The sequence below is a fragment of the Mustelus asterias genome, chromosome 16, assembly GCF_964213995.1.
Source record: "Mustelus asterias chromosome 16, sMusAst1.hap1.1, whole genome shotgun sequence".
NCBI classification, from domain to species: Eukaryota; Metazoa; Chordata; class Chondrichthyes; order Carcharhiniformes; family Triakidae; genus Mustelus; species Mustelus asterias.
This window is the reverse complement of record NC_135816.1, coordinates 102,768,043-102,790,542: the sequence shown is the minus strand read 5'-3', so window position 1 is coordinate 102,790,542 and position 22,500 is coordinate 102,768,043. Positions and strand designations below refer to the sequence as shown.

Here is a 22,500-nt window from a genome sequence, read left to right as displayed (position 1 = left end):
TGTGTGTGTGAGTGTGTGTGCGAGAGTGTGAGAGAGAGAGAGAGTGTGTGTGTGTGTGTGTGTTAGTGTGTGTGAGTGTGTGTGTGAGAGTGTGTGTGAGAGTGTGTGTTGAGTGTGTGTGTGAGTGTGTGTGAGAGAGTGTGTGAGAGTGTGTGTGTGTGTGTGTGAGTGTGTGTGTGAGTGTGTGTGTGGTGTGTGGTGTGTGAGTGTGTGTGTGAGTGTGTGTGTGAGTGTGTGTGTGTGAGTGTGTGTGTGTGTGAGTGTGTGTGTGTGAGTGTGTGTGTGTGAGTGTGTGTGTGTGTGTGTGTGTGTGTGTGTGTGAGTGTGTGTGTGTGTGTGAGAGTGTGTGTGTGTGAGTGTGTGTGTGTGTGTGTGTGTGTGTGTGAGTGTGTGTGAGAGTGTGTGTGTGTGTGAGTGTGTGTGTGTGTGAGTGAGTGTGTGAGTGTGTGTGTGAGGGTGTGTGTGAGGGTGTGTGTGAGGGTGTGTGTGAGGGTGTGTGTGAGGGTGTGTGTACAGGGTGTGCATCAGTCTACAATATCCTAACAGTGATATTCTCTGCAGTGAGTCAAAACAGGAAGTGAAACAGCAGCCTGCAAGCACCCTAATAACATCGCCATCAAATCATGTGACCAGCTCTTGGAGTAAACCTGCAACCACTCAAATATATAACACCCCTCCCCCTTTCCTTCACTGGTGTCCCTTGGGGCCCCAGAAAATGGCTACAATCTTCAAGATGGAATCAATAATACTGGAGACACAGTACTCTGCATCATTAATCATTATCCACAGTCAATGTGAAAGTTGATCAGGAGAATGTCTATCTCTCTCTGGTTCTATTCCCCATTCTGGAACTTGGCTGTCCTTGGGGGCCCAGAAGTACCATTTGGAGCTTCAGTGAACACTTCTTCTCTTAGAACACATCCTGCATCACTCCGACGTGTTATGGTGGCAGCGACACAATCATCAGGCAACTCAGATTCAATTGTTCCCAATTTTCTTTCTGTAATGTCCTAACGGCGCAAGGTGTGCGGGTTTTACACAGAAAGACTTGCTTTTTGCACGCATAGATTCAAAATAACACTCAAGAGCTTTATTGAGGTGCTGCTCTCTGCTCTGCCTACAGCACAAACTGAAAGTAAAACAGTGGCCTGTGGCAAAAACCTAATGACGCCGCCATCAACAGCATGATTCGCTCTTAAAGCGATCTGCAACCCTTTCAAATACATAACACAGTGTTAGTGAGTGTGCGTGTCAGTGCGTGAGTGTGACAATAGCAGTGTGTAACGTACCATGCTGGTGTTGGGGCTGCAGTATCGCAAACCCTTACAGCAAAAGATAGAGATGACAATACTGATAATCATCCCACACATTCCCAGGAAAAGGAGGATAGATTTCATCGCAAACCACAGGTGCTGAAAAAAAAACCGGAACAAACTCAAGCCAGAGAGAATCAGGCACCAGTTTCATCAAAGCATGGGCGGAACAGAGTGTGGGGTGGGGGAGGGGAGGGGGGGGGGCACAACCACCCTCCACAGACTGCACAAACCCCACCCTGCACAACTGCCCCCTACACTCCCCCAACCCTCCCTATCTCTGTAACCTCCCCCAGCCCCTACACCCCTCCCTATCTCTGTAACCTCCCCCAGCCCCTACACCCCTCCCTATCTCTGTAACCTCACCCAGCCCCTACATCCATCCCTATCTCTGTAACCTCCTCCAGCCCCTACACCCCTCCCTATCTCTGTAACCTCCCCCAGCCCCTACATCCATCCCTATCTCTATAACCTGCTCCAGCCCCTACACCCCTCCCTATCTCTGTAACCTCCTCCAGCCTCTACACCCCTCCCTATCTCTGTAACCTCCTCCAGCCCCTACACCCCTCCCTATCTCTGTAACCTCACCCAGCCCCTACACCCCTCCCTATCTCTGTAACCTCCTCCAGCCCCTACACCCCTCCCTATCTCTGTAACCTCACCCAGCCCCTACAACCCTCCATATCTCTGTAAGCTTCTCCAGCCCCTACAACCCTCCCTATCTCTGTAACCTCCTCCAGCCCCTACAACCCTCCCTATCTCTGTAACCTCCTCCAGTCCCTACACCCCTCCCTATCTCTGTAACCTCCTGCAGCCACCTACTCCCCTCCCTATCGCTGTACCCTCCTCCAGACCCTCCACCCCTCCCTATCTCTGTAACCTCCTCCAGCCCCTACACCCCTCCCTATCTCTCTAACCTCCTCCAGGCCCTACACCCCTCCCTATCTCTGTAACCTCCTCCAGCCCCTACACCCCTCCCTATCTCTGTAAACTCCTCCATCCCCTACACCCCTCCCTATCTCTGTAACCTCCTCCAGCCCCTACAACCCTCCCTATCTCTGTAACCTCCTCCAGCCCCTACACCCCTCCCTATCTCTGTAACCTCCTCCAGCCCCTACACCCCTCCCTATCTCTGTAACCTCCTCCAGCTCCGACACCCCTCCCTATCTCTGTAACCTCCTCCAGCCCCTGCGCACTTCCCTATCTCTGTAACCTCCTCCAGCCCCTACACCCCTCCCTATCTCTGTAACCTCCTCCAGCCCCTTCACCCCTCCCTATCTCTGTAACCTCCTCCAGCCCCTACAACCCTCCCTATCTCTGTAACCTCCTCCAGCCCCTACTCCCCTCCCTATCTCTGTAACCTCCTCCAGCCCCTACATCCCTCCCTATCTCTGTAACCTCCTCCAGCTCCTACACCCCTCCCTAACTCTGTAACCTCCTCCAGCCACTACACCCCTCCCTATCTCTGTAACTCCTCCAGCCCCTACACCCCTCCCTATCTCTGTAACCTCCTCCAGCCCCCTACACCCCTCCCTATCTCTGTAACTTCCTCCAGCCCGTACACCCCTCCCTATCTCTGTAACCTCCGACAACACCTCTCACTTGCTCTCTGCCTCTCTCTCCACCTCCATTCTCTGTCTCCCTCTCTCTATATTGTCACTGACCCTCTGACAGTGCAGCACTCCCTCAGCACTGACCCTCTGACAGCGCGGCACTCCCTCAGCATTGACCCTCTGACAGTGCGGCACTCCCTCAGCACTGACCCTCTGACAATGCCGCACTCCCTCAGCACTGACCCTCTGACAGTGCGGCACTCCCTCAGCACTGACCCTCTGACAGTGCGGCACTCCCTCAGCACTGACCCTCTGACAGTGCGGCACTCCCTCAGCACTGACCCTCTGACAGTGCGGCACTCCCTCAGCACTGACCCTCTGACAGTGCGGCACTCCCTCAGCAGTGACCCTCTGACAGTGCGGCACTCCCTCAGCACTGACCCTCTGACAGTGCGGCACTCCCTCAGCACTGACCCTCTGACAGTGCGGCACTCCCTCAGCAGTGACCCTCTGACAGTGCGGCACTCCCTCAGCACTGACCCTCTGACAGTGCGGAACTCCCTCAGCACTGACCCTCTGACAGTGCGGCACTCCCTCAGTACTGACCCTCTGACAGTGCGGCACTCCCTCAGCACTGACCCTCTGACAGTGTGGCACTCCCTCAGCACTGACCCTCTGACAGTGCGGCACTCCCTCAGCACTGACCCTCTGACAGTGCGGCACTCCCTCAGCACTGACCCTCTGACAGTGCGGCACTCCCTCAGCACTGACCCTCTGACAGTGCGGCACTCCCTCAGTACTGACCCTCTGACAGTGCGGCACTCCCTCAGTACTGACCCTCTGACAGTGTGGCGCTCCCTCAGCACTGACCCTCTGACAGTGCGGCACTCCCTCAGCACTGACCCTCTGACAGTGCGGCACTCCCTCAGCACTGACCCTCTGACAGTGCGGCACTCCCTCAGCACTGACCCTCTGACAGTGCGGCACTCCCTCAGCACTGACCCTCTGACAGTGCGGCACTCCCTCAGCACTGACCCTCTGACAGTGCGGCACTCCCTCAGCACTGACCCTCTGACAGTGCGGCACTCCCTCAGCACTGACCCTCTGACAGTGCGGCACTCCCTCAGCACTGACCCTCTGACAGTGCGGCACTCCCTCAGCAGTGACCCTCTGACAGTGCGGCACTCCCTCAGCACTGACCCTCTGACAGTGCGGCACTCCCTCAGCACTGACCCTCTGACAGTGCGGCACTCCCTCAGCACTGACCCTCTGACAGTGCGGCACTCCCTCAGTACTGACCCTCTGACAGTGCGGCACTCCCTCAGCAGTGACCCTCTGACAGTGCGGCACTCCCTGAGCACTGACCCTCTGACAGTGCGGCACTCCCTCAGCACTGACCCTCTGACAGTGCGGCACTCCCTCAGCACTGACCCTCTGACAGTGGAGCACTCCCTCAGCACTGACCCTCTGACAGTGCGGCACTCCCTCAGCACTGACCCTCTGACAGTGAGATGAGAGAGAGAGATATAGTGAGGGGAGGGAGAGAGATAATGATGGGATAGAGGAAGAGATAGTGAGGGGAGAGAGGGAGATAGTGAGGGGAGAGAGATAGTGAGGGGAGAGAGGGAGAGATAACGAGGGTAGGGAGAGAAATAGTGAGGGGAGGGAGAGATATAGTGCGGGGAGAGAGAGATAGTGAGGGGAAAGAGAGAGAGATAGTGAGGGGAGAGAGAGAGATAGTGAGGGGAGAGAGAGATAGTGAGGGGAGAGAGGGAGAGATAGTGAGGGAGAGAAGGATTGTGTGGGTAGGGAGGGAGAGAGTGAGGGGAGAGAGAGAGATAGTGAGGGGAGAGAGAGAGATTGTGAAGGGAGAGAGAGAGATAGTGAGGGGAGAGAGAGAAATAGTGAGGAGAGAGAGTGAGATAGTGAGGGGAGGGAGAGATAGTGAGGGGAGGGAGAGATAGTGAGGAGACAGAGAGATAGTGAAGGGTGAAAGATAGTGAGGGGAGAGAGAGATGGTGAGGGGGAGAGAGAGAGAGTGAATGGCGAGAGAGATAGTGAGGGGAGAGAGAGAGATAGTGAGGGGAGAGAGAGAGATTGTGAAGGGAGAGAGAGAGATAGTGAGGGGAGAGAGAGAAATAGTGAGGAGAGAGAGTGAGATAGTGAGGGGAGGGAGAGATAGTGAGGGGAGGGAGAGATAGTGAGGAGACAGAGAGATAGTGAAGGGTGAAAGATAGTGAGGGGAGAGAGAGATGGTGAGGGGGAGAGAGAGAGAGTGAATGGCGAGAGAGATAGTGAGGGGATAGAGAGAAATAGTGAGGGGAGAGAGAGAGATTATGAGGGGAGAGAGAGAAATAGTGAGGGGAGAGAGTGAGATAGTGAGGGGAGGGGGAGATAGTGAGGGGAGGGAGAGATAGTGAGGGGGAGAGAGAGAGAGAGTGAATGGCGAGAGAGATAGTGAGGGGAGAGAGAGATGGTGAGGGGGAGAGAGAGCGGGAGAAAGATAGTGAGGGGAGGGAGTGATAGCGAGAGGCGGGAGTGTGAGGGCTTGCCTCAGGCCCTATCTCTGACCCCAAACAACGCGATTCCCTGTGGCCGTGCCTCGAATGAGGGGAGGGGAGTGAGGGGCTTACCAGAAAGTCGCTGTCCTGTTCCTGATAGACTATGAATGTTCCGTTCCAGAGGGATATATCCACGGACATAATGGTCAGGGCGATTCCTGTCGCAATGGTGTGGATAATGTTGGTCGCTAGGCAGGCGGTGACCTGTGGATAAACACAAAAACCAGGCCTTAAACCAGCAGCCAGTGCCAACCAGTCGAGATATTCCTGTCCTGCGCTTCCATGTGTCACTCTCTGAATAAATGACCTTCACTTCATCTTGCCTCACTGTCAGACAATCATCAGTGTGTTGGAACCAAGGTTCAGATATTTGTTTAAGGTGATGTTATGTCCATTAGTAAGCGAGTTCCTTCCACAAAAGTACCCACCATTGAACCATTAACTACAGCTGGTGCCCAGTCAGGGTGACACGGTGGCACAGTGGTTAGCACTGCTGCCTCACAGCGCCAGGGACCCGGGTCCGATTCCTGGCTTGGGTCACTGTCTGTGTGGAGTCTGCACATTCTCCCCGTGTCTGCGTGGGTTTCCTCCGGGCGCTCCGGTTTCCTCCCACAGTCCAAAGATGTGCAGGTGAGGTGGATTGACCGTGCTAAATTGTCCCTTAGTGTCCAAAGATGTGTAGGTTAGGTGGATTGGCCATGCTAAATTGCCCCTTAGTGTCCAAAGATGTGCAGGTTAGGTGGATTGGCCATGCTAAATTGTCCCTTAGTGTCCAAAGATGTGTAGGTTAGGTGGATTTGCCATGCTAAATTGTCCCTTAGTGTCCAAAGATGTGTAGGTTAGGTGGATTGGCCATGCTAAATTGTCCCTTAGTGTTCAAAGATGTGCAGGTTAGGTGGATTGGCCATGCTAAATTGCCCCTTAGTGTCCAAAGATGTGCAGGTTAGGTGGATTGGCCATGCTAAATTGTCCCTTAGTGTCCAAAGATGTGCAGGTTAGGTGGATTGGCCATGCTAAATTGCCCCTTAGTGTCCAAAGATGTGCAGGTTAGGTGGATTGGCCATGCTAAATTGTCCCTTAGTGTCCAAAGATGTGTAGGTTAGGTGGATTGGCCATGCTAAATTGTCCCTTACTGTTCTGGTTGCCTCAGTACAGGAAGGATGTGGAAAAGATTGAAAGGGTGCAGAGGAGATTTACAAGGATGTTGCCTGGATTGAGTGGCATGCCTTATGAGGATAGGCTGAGGGAGCTCGGTCTTTTCTCCTTGGAGAGGCGTAGGATGAGAGGAGACCTAATAGAGGTGTATAAGATATTGAGAGGTATAGATCGGGTGGACTCTCAGAGGCTTTTTCCTAGGGTGGAAATGGCTGCTACGAGGGGACACAGGTTTAAGGTGCTGGGGGGTAGGTACAGGAGAAATGTTAGGGGTAAGTTTTTCACACAGAGGGTGGTGGGTGAGTGGAATCGGCTGCCGTCAGTGGTGGTGGAGGCAAACTCAATCGGGGGTCTTTTAAAAGACTCCTGGATGAGTACATGGGGCTTTATAGGATGGAGGGTTATAGGTAGGTCTAAAAGGTAGGGATGTGTTCGGCACAACTTGTGGGGCCGAAGGGCCTGTTTTGTGCTGTATTTTTTCTATGTTTCTGTTTCTAAGATGTGCAGGTTAGGTGGATTGGCCATGCTAAGTTGTCCCTTAGTGTCCAAAGATGTGCAGGTTAGGAGGATTGGCCATGCTAAGTTGTCCCTTAGTGTCCAAAGATGTGCAGGTTAGGTGGATTGGCCATGCTAAGTTGTCCCTTAGTGTCCAAAGATGTGCAGGTTAGGGGGATTAGCAGGGTAAATACATGGGGTTATGGGGGTAGGGCCTGGGTTAGGTGCTCTGTCAGAGAGTCGGTGCAGACTCGATGGGTCGAATGGCCTCCTCTGCATTCTGGGGATTCTATGAATGATGGGTCAAACAGCAATGGGGGGGTCAGGAAAAGAATCAGTGTTTCCGGGAAGGGTGACTGACCTGCGCTTTATTGGGTCGTTGGTTACACAGGATAGTCAGGGAGCCAGAGGTTAATAACTGGAAAACAAAACATTTCCACATGGTTAAGGGGGAAAAACAGCAACTTCCATTCCCATCTGATCGCCGAGCTTTTCCCAGGAAATATCTCACCCCGGGACAAATCCACCTAGTGAGGTTACAGAGATAGGGAGGGGTGTAGGGACTGGAGGAGGTTACAGAGATAGGGAGGGGTGTGGGGGCTGGAGGAGGTTACAGAGATAGGGAGGGGTGCAGGGACTGGAGGAGGTTACAGAGAAAGGGAGGGGTGTAGGGGCTGGAGGAGGTTACAGAGATAGGGAGGGGTGCAGGGACTGGAGGAGGTTACAGAGATAGGGAGGGGTGTAGGGGCTGGAGGAGGTTTCAGAGAAAGGGAGGGGGTGTAGGGGCTGGAGGCAGTTACAGAGATAGGGAGGGGTGTGGGGGCTGGAGGAGGTTACAGAGATAGGGAGGGGTGTAGGGGCTGGAGGAGGTTACAGAGATAGGGAGGGGGTGTAGGGGCTGGAGGAGGTTACAGAGATAGGGAGGGGGTGTAGGGGCTGGAGGAGGTTACAGAGATAGGGAGGGGTGTGGGGGCTGGAGGAGGTTACAGAGATAGGGAGGGGTGTAGGGGGTGGAGGAGGTTACAGAGATAGGGAGGGGTGTAGGGGGTGGAGGAGGTTACAGAGATAGGGAGGGGTGTAGGGGCTGGAGGAGGGTACAGGGATAGGGAGAGGGTGTAGGGGCTGGAGGAGGTTACAGAGATAGGGAGGGGTGTAGGGGCTGGAGGAGGTTACAGAGATAGGGAGGGGTGTAGGGGCTGGAGGAGGTTACAGAGATAGGGAGGGGTGTAGGGGCTGGAGGAGGTTACAGAGATAGGGAGCGGTGTAGGGGCTGGAGGAGGTTACAGAGATAGGGAGGGGTGTAGGGGCTGGAGGAGGGTACAGGGATAGGGAGGGGGTGTAGGGGCTGGAGGAGGTTACAGAGATAGGGAGGGGTGTAGGGGCTGGAGGAGGTTACAGAGATAGGGAGGGGTGTAGGGGCTGGAGGAGGTTACAGAGATAGGGAGGGGTGTAGGGGCTGGAGGAGGGTACAGGGATAGGGAGGGGGTGTAGGGGCTGGAGGAGGTTACAGAGATAGGGAGGGGTGTAGGGGCTGGAGGAGGTTACAGAGATAGGGAGGGGTGTAGGGGCTGGAGGAAGTTACACGGATAGGGAGGGGTGTAGGAACTGGCGGAGGTTACAGAGATAGGGAGGGGTGTAGGGGCTGGAGGAGGTTACACGGATAGGGAGGGGGTGTAGGAACTGGCGGAGGTTACAGAGATAGGGAGGGGTGTAGGGGCTGGAGGAGGTTACAGAGATAGGGAGGGGTGTAGAGGCTGGAGGAGGTTACAGAGATAGGGAGGGGTGTAGGGGCTGGAGGAGGTTACAGAGATAGGGAGGGGTGTAGGTGCTGGAGGAGGTTACAGAGATAGGGAGGGGTGTAGGGGTTGGAGGAGGTTACAGAGATAGGGAGGGGTGTAGGGGCTGGAGGAGGTTACAGAGATAGGGAGGGGTGCAGGGACTGGAGGAGGTTACAGAGATAGGGAGGGGTGCAGGGACTGGAGGAGGTTACAGAGATAGGGAGGGGTGTAGGGGCTGGAGGAGGTTACAGAGATAGGGAGGGGTGAAGGGGGTGGAGGAGGTAACAGAGATAGGGAGGGGTGTAGGGGGTGGAGGAGGTTACAGAGATAGGGAGCGGTGTAGGGGCTGGAGGAGGTTACAGAGATAGGGAGGGGTGTAGGGGCTGGAGGAGGTTACACGGATAGGGAGGGGGTGTAGGAACTGGCGGAGGTTACAGAGATAGGGAAGGGTGTAGGGGCTGGAGGAGGTTACAGAGATAGGGATGGGTGTAGGTGCTGGAGGAGGTTACAGAGATAGGGAGGTGTGTAGGGGGTGGAGGAGGTTACAGAGATAGGGAGGGGTGTAGGGGCCGGAGGAGGTTACAGAGATAGGGAGGGGTGTAGGGGGTGGAGGAGGTTACAGAGATAGGGAGGGGTGTGGGGGCTGGAGGAGGTTACAGAGATAGGGAGGGGTGTAGGGGCTGGAGGAGGTTACAGAGATAGGGAGGGGTGTAGGGGGTGGAGGAGGTTACAGAGATAGGGAGGGGTGTGGGGGCTGGAGGAGGTTACAGAGATAGGGAGGGGTGTAGGGGCTGGAGGAGGTTACAGAGATAGGGAGGGGTGTAGGGGCTGGAGGAGGGGACAGGGATTGGGAGGGGGTGTAGGGGCTGGAGGAGGTTACAGAGATAGGGAGGGGTGTAGGGGCTGGAGGAGGTTACAGAGATAGGGAGGGTGTAGGGGCTGGAGGAGGTTACAGAGATAGGGAGGGGTGTAGGGGCTGGAGGAGGGTACAGGGATAGGGAGAGGGTGTAGGGGCTGGAGGAGGTTACAGAGATAGGGAGGGGTGTAGGGGCTGGAGGAGGTTACAGAGATAGGGAGGGGTGTAGGGGCTGGAGGAGGTTACACGGATAGGGAGGGGGTGTAGGAACTGGCGGAGGTTACAGAGATAGGGAAGGGTGTAGGGGCTGGAGGAGGTTACAGAGATAGGGATGGGTGTAGGTGCTGGAGGAGGTTACAGAGATAGGGAGGGGTGTAGGGGGTGGAGGAGGTTACAGAGATAGGGAGGGGTGTGGGGGCTGGAGGAGGTTACAGAGATAGGGAGGGGTGTAGGGGCTGGAGGAGGGGACAGGGATAGGGAGGGGGTGTAGGGGCTGGCGGAGGTTACAGAGATAGGGAGGGGTATAGGGGCTGGAGGAGGTTATAGAGATAGGGATGGGTGTAGGTGCTGGAGGACGTTACAGAGATAGGGAGGGGTGTAGGGGTTGGAGGAGGTTACAGAGATAGGGAGGGGTGTAGGGGCTGGAGGAGGTTACAGAGATAGCGAGGGGTGTGGGGGCTGGAGGAGGTTACAGAGTTAGGGAGGGGTGTAGGGGCTGGAGGAGGTTACAGAGATAGGGAGGGGTGTAGGGGCTGGAGGAGGTTACGGAGATAGGGAGGGGGTGTAGGGGCTGGAGGAGGTTACAGAGATAGGGAGGGGTGTAGGGGGTGGAGGAGGTTACAGAGATAGGGAGGGGTGTAGGGGCTGGAGGAGGTTACAGAGATAGGGAGGGATGTGGGGGCTGGAGGAGGTTACAGAGGTAGGGAGGGGTGTAGGGGCTGGAGGAGGTTACAGAGTTAGGGAGGGGTGTAGGGGCTGGAGGAGGTTACAGAGATAGGGAGGGATGTGGGGGCTGGAGGAGGTTACAGAGATAGGGAGGGGTGTAGGGGCTGGAGTAGGTTACAGAGATAGGGAGGGGTGTGGGGGCTGGAGGAGGTTACAGAGGTAGGGAGGGGTGTAGGGGCTGGAGGAGGTTACAGAGTTAGGGAGGGGTGTAGGGGCTGGAGGAGGTTACAGAGATAGGGAGGGATGTGGGGGCTGGAGGAGGTTACAGAGATAGGGAGGGGTGTAGGGGCTGGAGGAGGTTACAGAGATAGGGAGGAGTGTAGGGGCTGGAGGAGGTTACAGAGATAGGGAGGGGTGTAGGGGCTGGAGGAGGTTACAGAGATAGGGAGGGGTGTGGGGGCTGGAGGAGGTTACAGAGGTAGGGAGGGGTGTAGGGGCTGGAGGAGGTTACAGAGATAGGGAGGGGTGTAGGGGCTGGAGGAGGTTACAGAGATAGGGAGGGGTGTAGGGGCTGGAGGAGGTTACAGAGATAGGGAGGGTGTAGCGGCTGGAGGAGGTTACAGAGATAGGGCGGAGTGTAGGGGCTGGAGGAGGTAACAGAGATAGGGAGGGGTGTAGGGGCTGGAGGAGGTTACAGAGATAGGGAGGGTGTCGGGGCTGGAGGAGGTTGCAGAGATATGGAGGGGTCTAGGGGCTGGAGGAGGTTACAGAGATAGTGAGGGTGTAGGGGCTGGAGGAGGTTACAGAGATAGGGAGGGGTGTAGGGGCTGGAGGAGGTTACAGAGATAGGGAGAGGTGTAGGGGCTGGAGGAGGTTACAGAGATAGGGAGGGGTGTCGGGGCTGGAGGAGGTTACAGAGATAGGGAGGGGTGTAGGGGCTGGAGGAGGTTACAGAGATAGGGAGGGGTGTCGGGGCAGAAGGAGGTTACAGAGATAGGGAGAGGTGTAGGGGCTGGAGGAGGTTACAGAGATAGGGAGCGGTGTCGGGGCTGGAGGAGGTTACAGAGATAGGGAGGGGTGTAGGGGCTGGAGGAGGTTATAGAGAGAGGAACAGGTGTAGGGGCTGGAGGAGGTTACAGGGCTACGGTGGGGTGTTGGGGCTGGAGGAGGTTACTGAGATAGGGACTGGAGGATGTTGCAAAGATAGGAAGGGGTGTGGGGTGCTGGAGGAGGTTACAGAGATAGGGAAGGGTCGAGGGACTAGTGGAGTTACAGGGATAGGGAGGGATGTAGGTGCTGGAAGAGTTTACAGAGATAGGGAGGGGTGTAGGGGCTGGAGGAGGGTAACAGAGATAGACATGTATGTAGGGGACTGGCGGAGGTCACAGAGATAGGGAACTGTGGCGGGGCTGGAGTAGGTTACAGAGATATGGAGAGTTGTAGGGGCTGTAGGCAAGTCGGTCTCGGGGGCCGAATGGGGCCTCCTCCTGTTCCTGTGTAACAGGCTGGAGAAGGGGCTGAATGGACTCCTCCTGTTCCTGTGTAACAGTCTGGAGAAGGGGCTGAATGGCCTCCTCCTGTTCCTGTGTAACAGGCTGGAGAAGGGGCTGAATGGGGCCTCCTCCTGTTCCTGTGTAACAGACTGGAGAAGGGGCTGAATGGGGCCTCCTCCTGTTCCTGTGTAACAGGCTGGAGAAGGGGCTGAATGGCCTCCTCCTGTTCCTGTGTAACAGGCTGGAGAAGGGGCTGAAGGGCCTCCTCCTGTTCCTGTGTAACAGTCTGGAGAAGGGGCTGAATGGCCTCCTCCTGTTCCTGTGTAACAGGCTGGAGAAGGGGCTGAATGGGGCCTCCTCCTGTTCCTGTGTAACAGACTGGAGAAGGGGCTGAATGGGGCCTCCTCCTGTTCCTGTGTAACAGGCTGGAGAAGGGGCTGAATGGGGCCTCCTCCTGTTCCTGTGTAACAGGCTGGAGAAGGGGCTGAATGGGGCCTCCTGTTCCTGTGTAACAGGCTGGAGAAGGAGCTGAATGGGGCCTCCTCCTGTTCCTGTGTAACAGGCTGGAGAAGGGGCTGAATGGCCTCCTCCTGTTCCTGGGTAACAGGCTGGAGAAGGGGCTGAATAGCCTCCTCCTGTTCCTGTGTAACAGGCTGGAGAAGGGGGTGAATGGGGCCTCCTGTTCCCTGTGTAACAGGCTGGAGAAGGGGCTGAATGGGGCCTCCTCCTGTTCCTGAGTAACAGGCTGGAGAAGGGGCTGAATGGCCTCCTCCTGTTCCTGTGTAACAGGCTGGAGAAGGGGCTGAATAGCCTCCTCCTGTTCCTGTGTAACAGGCTGGAGAAGGGGGTGAATGGGGCCTCCTGTTCCCTGTGTAACAGGCTGGAGAAGGGGCTGAATGGGGCCTCCTCCTGTTCCTGTGTAACAGGCTGGAGAAGGGGCTGAATGGGGCCTCCTCCTGTTCCTGTGTAACAGGCTGGAGAAGGGGCTGAATGGGGCCTCCTCCTGTTCCTGTGTAACAGGCTGGAGAAGGGGCTGAATGGGGCCTCCTCCTGTTCCTGTGTAACAGTCTGGAGAAGGGACTGAATGGGGCCTCCTCCTGTTCCTGTGTAACAGGCTGGAGAAGGGGCTGAATGGGGCCTCCTCCTGTTCCTGTGTAACAGGCTGGAGAAGGGGCTGAATGGGGCCTCCTCCTGTTCCTGTATAACAGTCTGGAGAAGGGACTGAATGGGGCCTCCTCCTGTTCCTGTGTAACAGGCTGGAGAAGGGGCTGAATGGCCTCCTCCTGTTCCTGTGTAACATCTGGAGAAGGGGCTGAATGGGGCCTCCTCCTGTTCCTGTGGAACAGGCTGGAGAAGGGGCTGAATGGGGCCTCCTCCTGTTCCTGTGGAACAGGCTGGAGAAGGGGCTGAATGGGGCCTCCTCCTGTTCCTGTGTAACAGGCTGGAGAAGGGGCTGAATGGCCTCCTCCTGTTCCTGTGTAACAGGCTGTAGAAGGGGCTGAATGGGGCCTCCTGTTCCTGTGTAACAGGCTGGAGAAGGGGCTGAATGGGGCCTCCTCCTGTTCCTGTGTAACAGGCTGGAGAAGGGGCTGAATGGGGCCTCCTCCTGTTCCTGTGTAACAGGCTGGGGAAGGGGCTGAATGGGGCCTCCTCCTGTTCCTGTGTAACAGGCTGGAGAAGGGGCTGAATGGGGCCTCCTCCTGTTCCTGTGTAACAGGCTGGAGAAGAGGCTGAATGGCCTCCTCCTGTTCCTGTATAACAGGCTGGAGAAGGGGCTGAATGGGGCCTCCTGTTCCTGTATAACAGGCTGGAGAAGGGGCTGAATGGGGCCTCCTCCTGTTCCTGTGTAACAGGCTGGAGAAGGGGCTGAATGGGGCCTCCTGTTCCTGTGTAACAGGCTGGAGAAGGGGCTGAATGGGGCCTCCTCCTGTTCCTGCGTAACAGGCTGGAGAAGGGGCTGAATGGCCTCCTCCTGTTCCTGTGTAACAGGCTGGAGAAGGGGCTGAATGGGGCCTCCTCCTGTTCCTGTGTAACGGGCTGGAGAAGGGGCTGAATGGGGCCTCCTCCTGTTCCTGTGTAACAGGCTGGAGAAGGGGCTGAATGGGGCCTCCTCCTGTTCCTGTGTAATGGGCTGGAGAAGGGGCTGAATGGGGCCTCCTCCTGTTCCTGCGTAACAGGCTGGAGAAGGGGCTGAATGGGGCCTCCTCCTGTTCCTGTGTAACAGTCTGGAGAAGGGGCTGAATGGGGCCTCCTCCTGTTCCTGTGTAACAGGCTGGAGAAGGGGCTGAATGGGGCCTCCTCCTGTTCCTGTGTAACAGTCTGGAGAAGGGGCTGAATGGGGCCTCCTCCTGTTGCTGTGTAACAGGCTGGAGAAGGGGCTGAATGGGGCCTCCTCCTGTTGCTGTGAAGGCGAGATACTCACCAAGGCTGCCAGCCACCAGGGCACTCCCATGGTTGTCATGTACGATTTCCCAGCCAACCAAATCGGGATCCCGAAGGATAACTGGATGATTCCCAACATGGTGAGGGTAATCTGGGGGATCGAGAGATTCATAGCGTGAGTCCAGTGATAACTGTGTGAGAGTTTGCGGGTTTTAAACACAAAGAAAGCGATATGGCTCCCCCTCATAGATTCATAGCATCACACAACAGATGTACTGTTGGAGCTGCTGACTGTACAGAGCTGAAAATAAAACTAACTACCAGCCTGTCAAACACCCCAGTGATATCACCTTGAAATCCAATACTCCCTCTTCTCCTTCCCATGTTCAGTGAATCGAGGGGTTTTCAAATCATGGAGGGTTTGCGATCGTGTGAATGAGGGGAAAGTGTCTCCAGGGGCAGGAAGGGTTGTTTAGCAGAGGGACCCGGATTGAAGAGAACTCGCGAAAAGAACCAGACAGCGGGCGGGGTTGGGGGTGGGTACTGGAGATGAGAAATGTTGATATTGACGCAGCCAGCTTTTGTGATCAGGAACGCACTCCCCGAAAGGGAAGCGAGATGGCATTGGAAACACTCAAAATGGAGAGGTTCACCTGAAGGGGGAAATATTAACAAGGGTCGGGGCCGGGGGAGAGGGGATGGGATTAATTGGAGAGATCGAGCAAAGAATATTTGGAGCGTCGTTCGAAGTTATGCCAAGTTTGCCGTTTCCAAAATGAGCCAACCCAGGAAGGATTGTTTACTGAACAGCCTTTGACTTTTCAGACATGTTCGGTTACGAGATCAGAAACACCCAAAATATTCTGACGTCAGACAAAACACCAACAATTTACTATTTGGCTTTGGGGTGGGGATGTGATTCTATTGGGAAGCTGGAAGCAAAGAAAATTCTACTTAACAACACAGTTCAACTGTAACAAATTAATTAGCTAAACATTTAACAATCGAACAATTCTTAATCATGACAAAATCCAATTCTTAACTGCTAACCTATCGCCTATGAGTTCCAATTCAAGCAATGTTCCTCTTCTCGACTGAAAACCCCTCTTCAGAATCAGTCGGAAAAGCCCAGGCTTATGGCCAGTTCTAAAACTCAAGGCCCTTCAAGAGAGAGAGAGAGAGAAAGACAGAGAGACATGTGTTGTAAAGCAGAGATGGATCTGAGAACTAACACCCAAACAAAGAGGAGGGACCTTGCCCGGTAATCTGTAAAAAGTGTGTGTGGAGTGGTGCGACCTGCTCTTCAGCAACCTCTAGTGGTTAAAGATAAAATAAATCCTAAACCTACAAACAGGTAACAATTTATTTATCTAATAGTGAACAAATTAACCAAACTATTAATAAACCGAATAAATCCCTTCTAACATTAACTATTCCCAAATAAAATAATCCTCTTATGCTCTTCCAATAAATACAGTTTCCGCTCATTAACAAAAAATTACTCTAAATTACAACCAGGTTTTGTGTCTCCCGGAATATTCTGGGCGTCCTTCGTTGATTCTTCTGTCTGGAACTTCTTTGTTCTTTGGTAGCTTTGCTCCCTGGGTGCTGTTCATTGCTTCTGCATTGAACACATGACTTTGTGATCGGTTAACCTAATAGAAATTCTACTTTAAGGGAACCTCAGTAAACACAAATGCATTAACGCTGTTGGGCTCGACCAGCTTGCCCTGAGCAGAATACCAAGTTCACCAAGGAGAGGGACCATGTTTTTGAGGAAGAGAAGGTGTTACAGGCTAATAGGCTGGAGGAAATAGTTGTTCGGAGGGAGGATGTCCTGGCAGTTTTGAATAAACTGAAGGTCGATAAGTCCCCTGGGCCTGATGAAATATATCCTAGGATTCTTTGGAAGGCAAGGGATGAGATTGCAGAGCCTTTGGCTTTGATCTTTGGGTCCTCACTGTCCACGGGGATGGTGCCAGAGGACTGGAGAATGGCGAATGTTGTTCCTCTGTTTAAGAAAGGGAATAGAAATGACCCTGGTAATTATAGACCGGTTAGTCTTACTTCGGTGGTTGGTAAATTGATGGAAAAGGTCCTAAGGGATGGGCCTGATGAAATATATCCTAGGATTCTTTGGAAGGCAAGGGATGAGATTGCAGAACCATTTAGAAAGATGCGGATTAATCCGGGATAGTCAGCACGGATTCGTGAAGGGCAAGTCGTGCCTCACAAACTTGATAGAATTTTTTCAGGAGGTAACTAAGTGTGTTGAAGGTAGGGCAGTTGATGTCATATACATGGATTTTGGTAAGGCGTTTGATAAGGTCCCCCATGGTCGGCTTATGATGAAAGTAAGGAGGTGTGGGATAGAGGGAAAGTTGGCCGATTGGATAGGTAACTGGCTATCTGATCGAAGTAAGAAGTTTAACAACACCAGGTTAAAGTCCAACAGGTTTATTTGGTAGCAAAAGCCACACAAGCTTTCGAGGCTCTGAGCCCCTTCTTCAGGTGAGTGGGAATTCTGTTCACAAACAGAACTTATAAGACACAGACTCAATTTACATGAATAATGGTTGGAATGCGAATACTTACAACTAATCCAGTCTTTAAGAAACAAAACAATGGGAGTGGAGAGAGCATCAAGACAGGCTAAAAAGATGTGTATTGTCTCCAGACAAGACAGCCAGTGAAACTCTGCAGGTCCACGCAACTGTGGGAGTTACAAATAGTGTGACATAAATTCTGATTCTAGGATCGCATGATAAAGACTCAGGAGGAAAAAAGCAGAAATATTTATGTGAAATAGTGTGACATAAACCCAATATCCCGGTTGAGGCCGTCCTTGTGTGTGCGGAACCTGGCTATCAGTTTCTGCTCCGCGACTCTGCGCTGTCGTGTGTCGCGAAGGCCGCCTTGGAGAACGCTTACCCGAATATCAGAGGCCGAATGCCCGTGACCGCTGAAGTGCTCCCCAACAGGAAGAGAACAGTCTTGCCTGGTGATTGTCGAGCGGTGTTCATTCATCCGTTGTCGCAGCGTCTGCATAGTTTCCCCAATGTACCATGCCTCGGGACATCCTTTCTTGCAGCGTATCAGGTAGACAGCGTATCAGGTAGACAACGACCTGCAGAGTTTCACTGGCTGTCTTGTCTGGAGACAATACACATCTTTTTAGCCTGTCTTGATGCTCTCTCCACTCCCATTGTTTTGTTTCTTAAAGACTGGATTAGTTGTAAGTATTCGCATTCCAACCATTATTCATGTAAATTGAGTCTGTGTCTTATAAGTTCTGTTTGTGAACAGAATTCCCACTCACCTGAAGAAGGGGCTCAGAGCCTCGAAAGCTTGTGTGGCTTTTGCTACCAAATAAACCTGTTGGACTTTAACCTGGTGTTGTTAAACTTCTTACTGTGTTTACCCCAGTCCAACGCCGGCATCTCCACATCATATCTGATCGAAGACAGAGGGTGGTGGTGGATGGAAAATTTTCGGACTGGAGGCAGATTGCTAGCGGAGTGCCACAGGGATCAGTGCTTGGTCCTCTGCTCTTTGTGATTTTTATTAATGACTTAGAGGAGGGGGCTGAAGGGTGGATCAGTAAATTTGCTGATGACACCAAGATTGGTGGAGTAGTGGATGAGGTGGAGGGCTGTTGTAGGCTGCAAAGAGACATAGATAGGATGCAAAGCTGGGCTGAAAAATGGCAAATGGAGTTTAACCCTGATAAATGTCAGGTGATTCATTTTGGTAGGACTAATTTAAAAGTGGATTACAGGGTCAAAGGTAGGGTTCTGAAGACTGTGGAGGAACAGAGAGATCTTGGGGTCCATATCCACAGATCTCTAAAGGCTGCCACTCAAGTGGATAGAGCTGTGAAGAAGGCCGATAGTGTGTTAGCTTTTATTAACAGGGGGTTGGAGTTTAAGAGCCGTGGGGTTATGCTGCAACTGTACAGGACCTTGGTGAGACCACATTTGGAATATTGTGTGCAGTTCTGGTCACCTCACTATAAGAAGATGTGGAAGCGCTGGAAAGAGTGCAGAGGAGATTTACCAGGATGCTGCCTGGTTTGGAGGGTAGGTCTTATGAGGAAAGGTTGAGGGAGCTGGGGCTGTTCTCTCTGGAGCGGAGGAGGCTGAGGGGAGATTTGATAGAGGTTTATAAAATGATGAAGGGGATAGATAGAGTGAACGTTCAAAGGCTATTTCCTCGGGTGGATGGAGCTATTACAAGGGGGCATAACTATAGGGTTCGTGGTGGGAGATACAGGAAGGATATCAGAGGTAGGTCCTTTACGCAGAGAGTGGTTGGGGTGTGGAATGGACTGCCTGCAGTGATAGTGGAGTCGGACACTTTAGGAACATTTAAGCGGTTATTGGATAGGCACATGGAGCACACCAGGATGGTAGGGAGTGGGATAGCTTGATCTTGGTTTCAGATAAAGCTCGGCACAACATCGTGGGCCGAAGGGCCTGTTCTGTGCTGTACTGTTCTATGTTCTATGTTCTATTAAGTATCTGGGAGGAAAAGACCAAGTTCTATTCTACAAAAAAGGAATTACAATATGGAAGAGAAGAATTAAGACAGTGAAAGCGAGAATGTCCAGAAGCATAATGACGATTTGAATGTATGCAGATGGGTCACATCGATTCTAGATGATTCCGAAGTTTAGTGGACAACCTAAAATTATCCTGGGATCTCAGACATCTGAACTAACCATCGAAAAGCTTGATGAACTTCTGACAAACCGGAACAGATTGTTAGCGATAGGAGTTCACAGTTTACTTCATAAAAGTTTGAGGATTATCTCAAAGTGTACAGTTCTGGTCACCCGATTATAGAAAGGATGTTATTAAACTAGAAAGAGTGCAGAAAAGATTTACTAGGATGCTACCGGGACTTGATGGTTTGAGTTATAAGGAGAGGCTGGATAGACTGGGACTTTATTCTCTGGAGCGTAGGAGGCTGAGGGGTGACCTTATAGAGGTCTATAAAATAATGAGGGGCACAGACCAGCTAGATAGTCAATATCTTTCCCCAAAGGTAGGGGAGTCTAAAACTAGAGGGCACAGGTTTAAGGTGAGAGGAGAGAGATACAAAAGTGTCCAGAGGGGCAATTTTTTCACACAGAGGGTGGTGAGTGTCTGGAACAAGTTGCCAGAGGTAGTAGTAGAGGTGGATGCAATTTTGTCTTTTAAAAAGTATTTAGATAGTTACATGGGTAAGATGGGTAGAGAGGGATATGGGCCAAACACGGGCAATTGGGACTCACCTAGTGGTTAAAAAGAAGGGCACAGCATGGACAAGTTGGGCCGAAGGGCCTATTTCCATGCTGTAAACCTCAATGACTCTAAAATCCACACCTTATCATACATCGACCAATGGATTAGCTGAACATAGAAACATCGAAACTGGAAGCAGGAGGAGGCCATTCGGCCCTTCCAGCCTGCCCCCCCATTCATTCTGATCATGGCTGATCATCAAATTCAACATCCTGATCCCCCCCTTCCCCCCATATCCCTCGATCCCTTTCGCCCCAAGAGCGATATCTAATTTCTTCCTGAAATCACACAACGTTTTGGCCGCAACTACTTTCTGTGGGAGTGAATTCCACACATTCACCGCCCTCTGGGGTGAAGAAATTTCTCCTCACCTCAGTCCTAAAAGGTTTCCCCCTTATCCTCAAACTCTGACCCCTAGTTCTGGACTCCCCCCACCATCGGGAACATTCTTTCTGAATCTACTCTGTCTAACCCTGTTAGAATTTTATAAGTTTCTATGAGATCCCCTCTCACTCTTCTAAACTCCAGTGAATATAATCCTAACCCACTTAGTCTCTCCTCATATGACAGAGCTGCCATCCCAGGAATCAGCCTGGTAAACCTTCGCTGCGCTCCCTCTATAGCAAGGACATCCTTCCTCAGATAAGGAGACCAAAACTGCGCACAATACTCCAGGTGTGGCCTCACCAACGCCCTGTACAATTGCAGCAAAACATCCCTATCCCGATACTCAAATCCTCTCGCTATGAAGGCCAACATACCATTCACCTTCTTTACTGCCTGCTGTACCTGCGCGCTTACTCTCAGCGACTGATGCACGAGGACTCCAAGGTCTCGCTGAGTACCCGCCTCTCTCAATTCACACCCATTCAGATAATAATCTGCCTTCCTATTATTGCTCCAAAGTGGATAACCTCACATTTATCCACATTATACTGCATCTGCCATGCAGATAAGGAGACCAGAATTGCACACAATACTCCAGGTGTGGCCTCACCAATGCCCTGTACAATAAGCTTGAAGGATTCAGTCTCCCCGCAACCACCCGTTAACCTTACCTACCCCAAGGAGAATGTTTGCAGATTCACATTCACCCATTCGCAAGAGAATTGAGAGCAGGAAAGATTTTTTAATTTCATCCCTGGGACACGGGCGTCGCTGGCTGGTCCAGCATTTATTGCCCATCCCTAGTTGCCCCTCGGAGGGCAGTTGAGAGTCACCCACATTGCTGTGGCTCTGGAGTCACATGTAGGCCAGACCGGGTAAGGACGGCAGATTTCCTTCCCTAAAGGGCATTAGAAATTATAGAATCCTACAGTGCAGAATGAAGCCATTCGGCCCATTGAATCTGCACAGACCACAATCCCACCCAGTCCCTATCCCCTTAACCCCATGTATTTACCCCAGCTAGTCTCCCTGACACGAATTGGAATATTGTGTGCAGTTCTGGTCACCTCACTATAGGAAGGATGTGGAAGCGCTGGAAAGAGTGCAGAGGAGATTTACCAGGATGCTGCCTGGTTTGGAGGGTAGGTCTTATGAGGAAAGGTTGAGGGAGCTAGGGCTGTTCTCTCTGGAGCGGAGGAGGCTGAGGGGAGACTTAATAGAGGTTTATAAAATGATGAAGGGGATAGATAGAGTGAACATTCAAAGACTATTTGCTCGGGTGGATGGAGCTATTACAAGGGGGCATAACTGTAGGGTTCATGGTGGGAGATATAGGAAGGATATCAGAGGTAGGTTCTTTACGCAGAGAGTGGTTGGGGTGTGGAATGGACTGCCTGCAGTGATAGTGGAGTCAGACACTTTAGGAACATTTAAGTGGTTATTGGATAGGCACATGGAGCACACCAGGATGATAGGGAGTGGGATAGCTTGATCTTGGTTTCAGATAAAGATCGGCACAACATCGTGGGCCGAAGGGCCTGTTCTGTGCTGTATTGTTCTATGTTCTATGTTCTATGCTCCAAGGGGCAATTCAGCACGGCCAATTCACCTAACCCGCACATCTTTGGACACTAAGGGACAATTTAGCACGGCCAATCCACCTAACCTGCACATCTTTGGACTGTGGGAGGAAACCGGAGCACCCGGAGGAAACCCACGCAGACACGGGGAGAACGTGCAGACTCCGCACAGTCAGTGACCCAAGATGGGAATCGAACCTGGGATCCTGGCGCTGTGAGGCAGCAGTGCTAACCACTGTGCCACCGTGCCACCCACACTGATGAACCAGCTGGGATTTTCCGACAATGGTTTCATCAGCAGATTCTTAATTCCAGATATATCTCTTTTATTGAATTCAAATTCCACCATCTGCCGTGGCGGGATTCGAACCCGGATCCCCAGAACATCAGCTGGGTTTTTGGATTATCAGTCTGGCGATGATACCACGAGGCCATCGCCACACTCTCTCCTTCTGCCTCCCCCGTGTTATCCACACCACTCCCACCAAGCGAACCATCGCACCTCACCAATACCACCAGACCACGGAGCGAGGCCCCAAAGGAGACTTCTTACCCCCAATGCTTTTGGCTCCCCTTTCAAGAACTTGTGGAAGGGTTTCTGTTGGTGCTGAACTTGAAGGGTGGCAGACGTCGCGGGAGGGAAGGACGTGGGGTTCGATTCAACCGCGGAAGACATGACGACTTCAGGCTGGGAACAAAACACAGAGAAGAACCTGAGGAGAAGGGGAAACGTCCATTGGCCGGATCACAACTCTATCGCTCAGCCACATCCAGGGT

General features: G+C 52.8%; 1 protein-coding gene across 1 annotated transcript in view; it reads right to left on the bottom strand.

Annotated features, from left to right (window-relative positions):
* The window catches only part of LOC144505554 (membrane-spanning 4-domains subfamily A member 4A-like), a 27,179-nt gene that overhangs the window by 2,784 nt on the left and 1,895 nt on the right, over nucleotides 1-22,500 (bottom strand). Inside the window, exons 2-6 of the mRNA XM_078231684.1 lie at nucleotides 22,277-22,436; nucleotides 14,512-14,622; nucleotides 7,439-7,495; nucleotides 5,500-5,631; nucleotides 1,290-1,412 (exon numbers count right to left, since the gene is read on the bottom strand). Of these exons, the coding sequence (XP_078087810.1) occupies nucleotides 1,290-1,412; nucleotides 5,500-5,631; nucleotides 7,439-7,495; nucleotides 14,512-14,622; nucleotides 22,277-22,399 (546 nt within the window). The 5' untranslated portion in view covers nucleotides 22,400-22,436. The remainder of the gene's footprint in view (nucleotides 1-1,289; nucleotides 1,413-5,499; nucleotides 5,632-7,438; nucleotides 7,496-14,511; nucleotides 14,623-22,276; nucleotides 22,437-22,500) is intronic.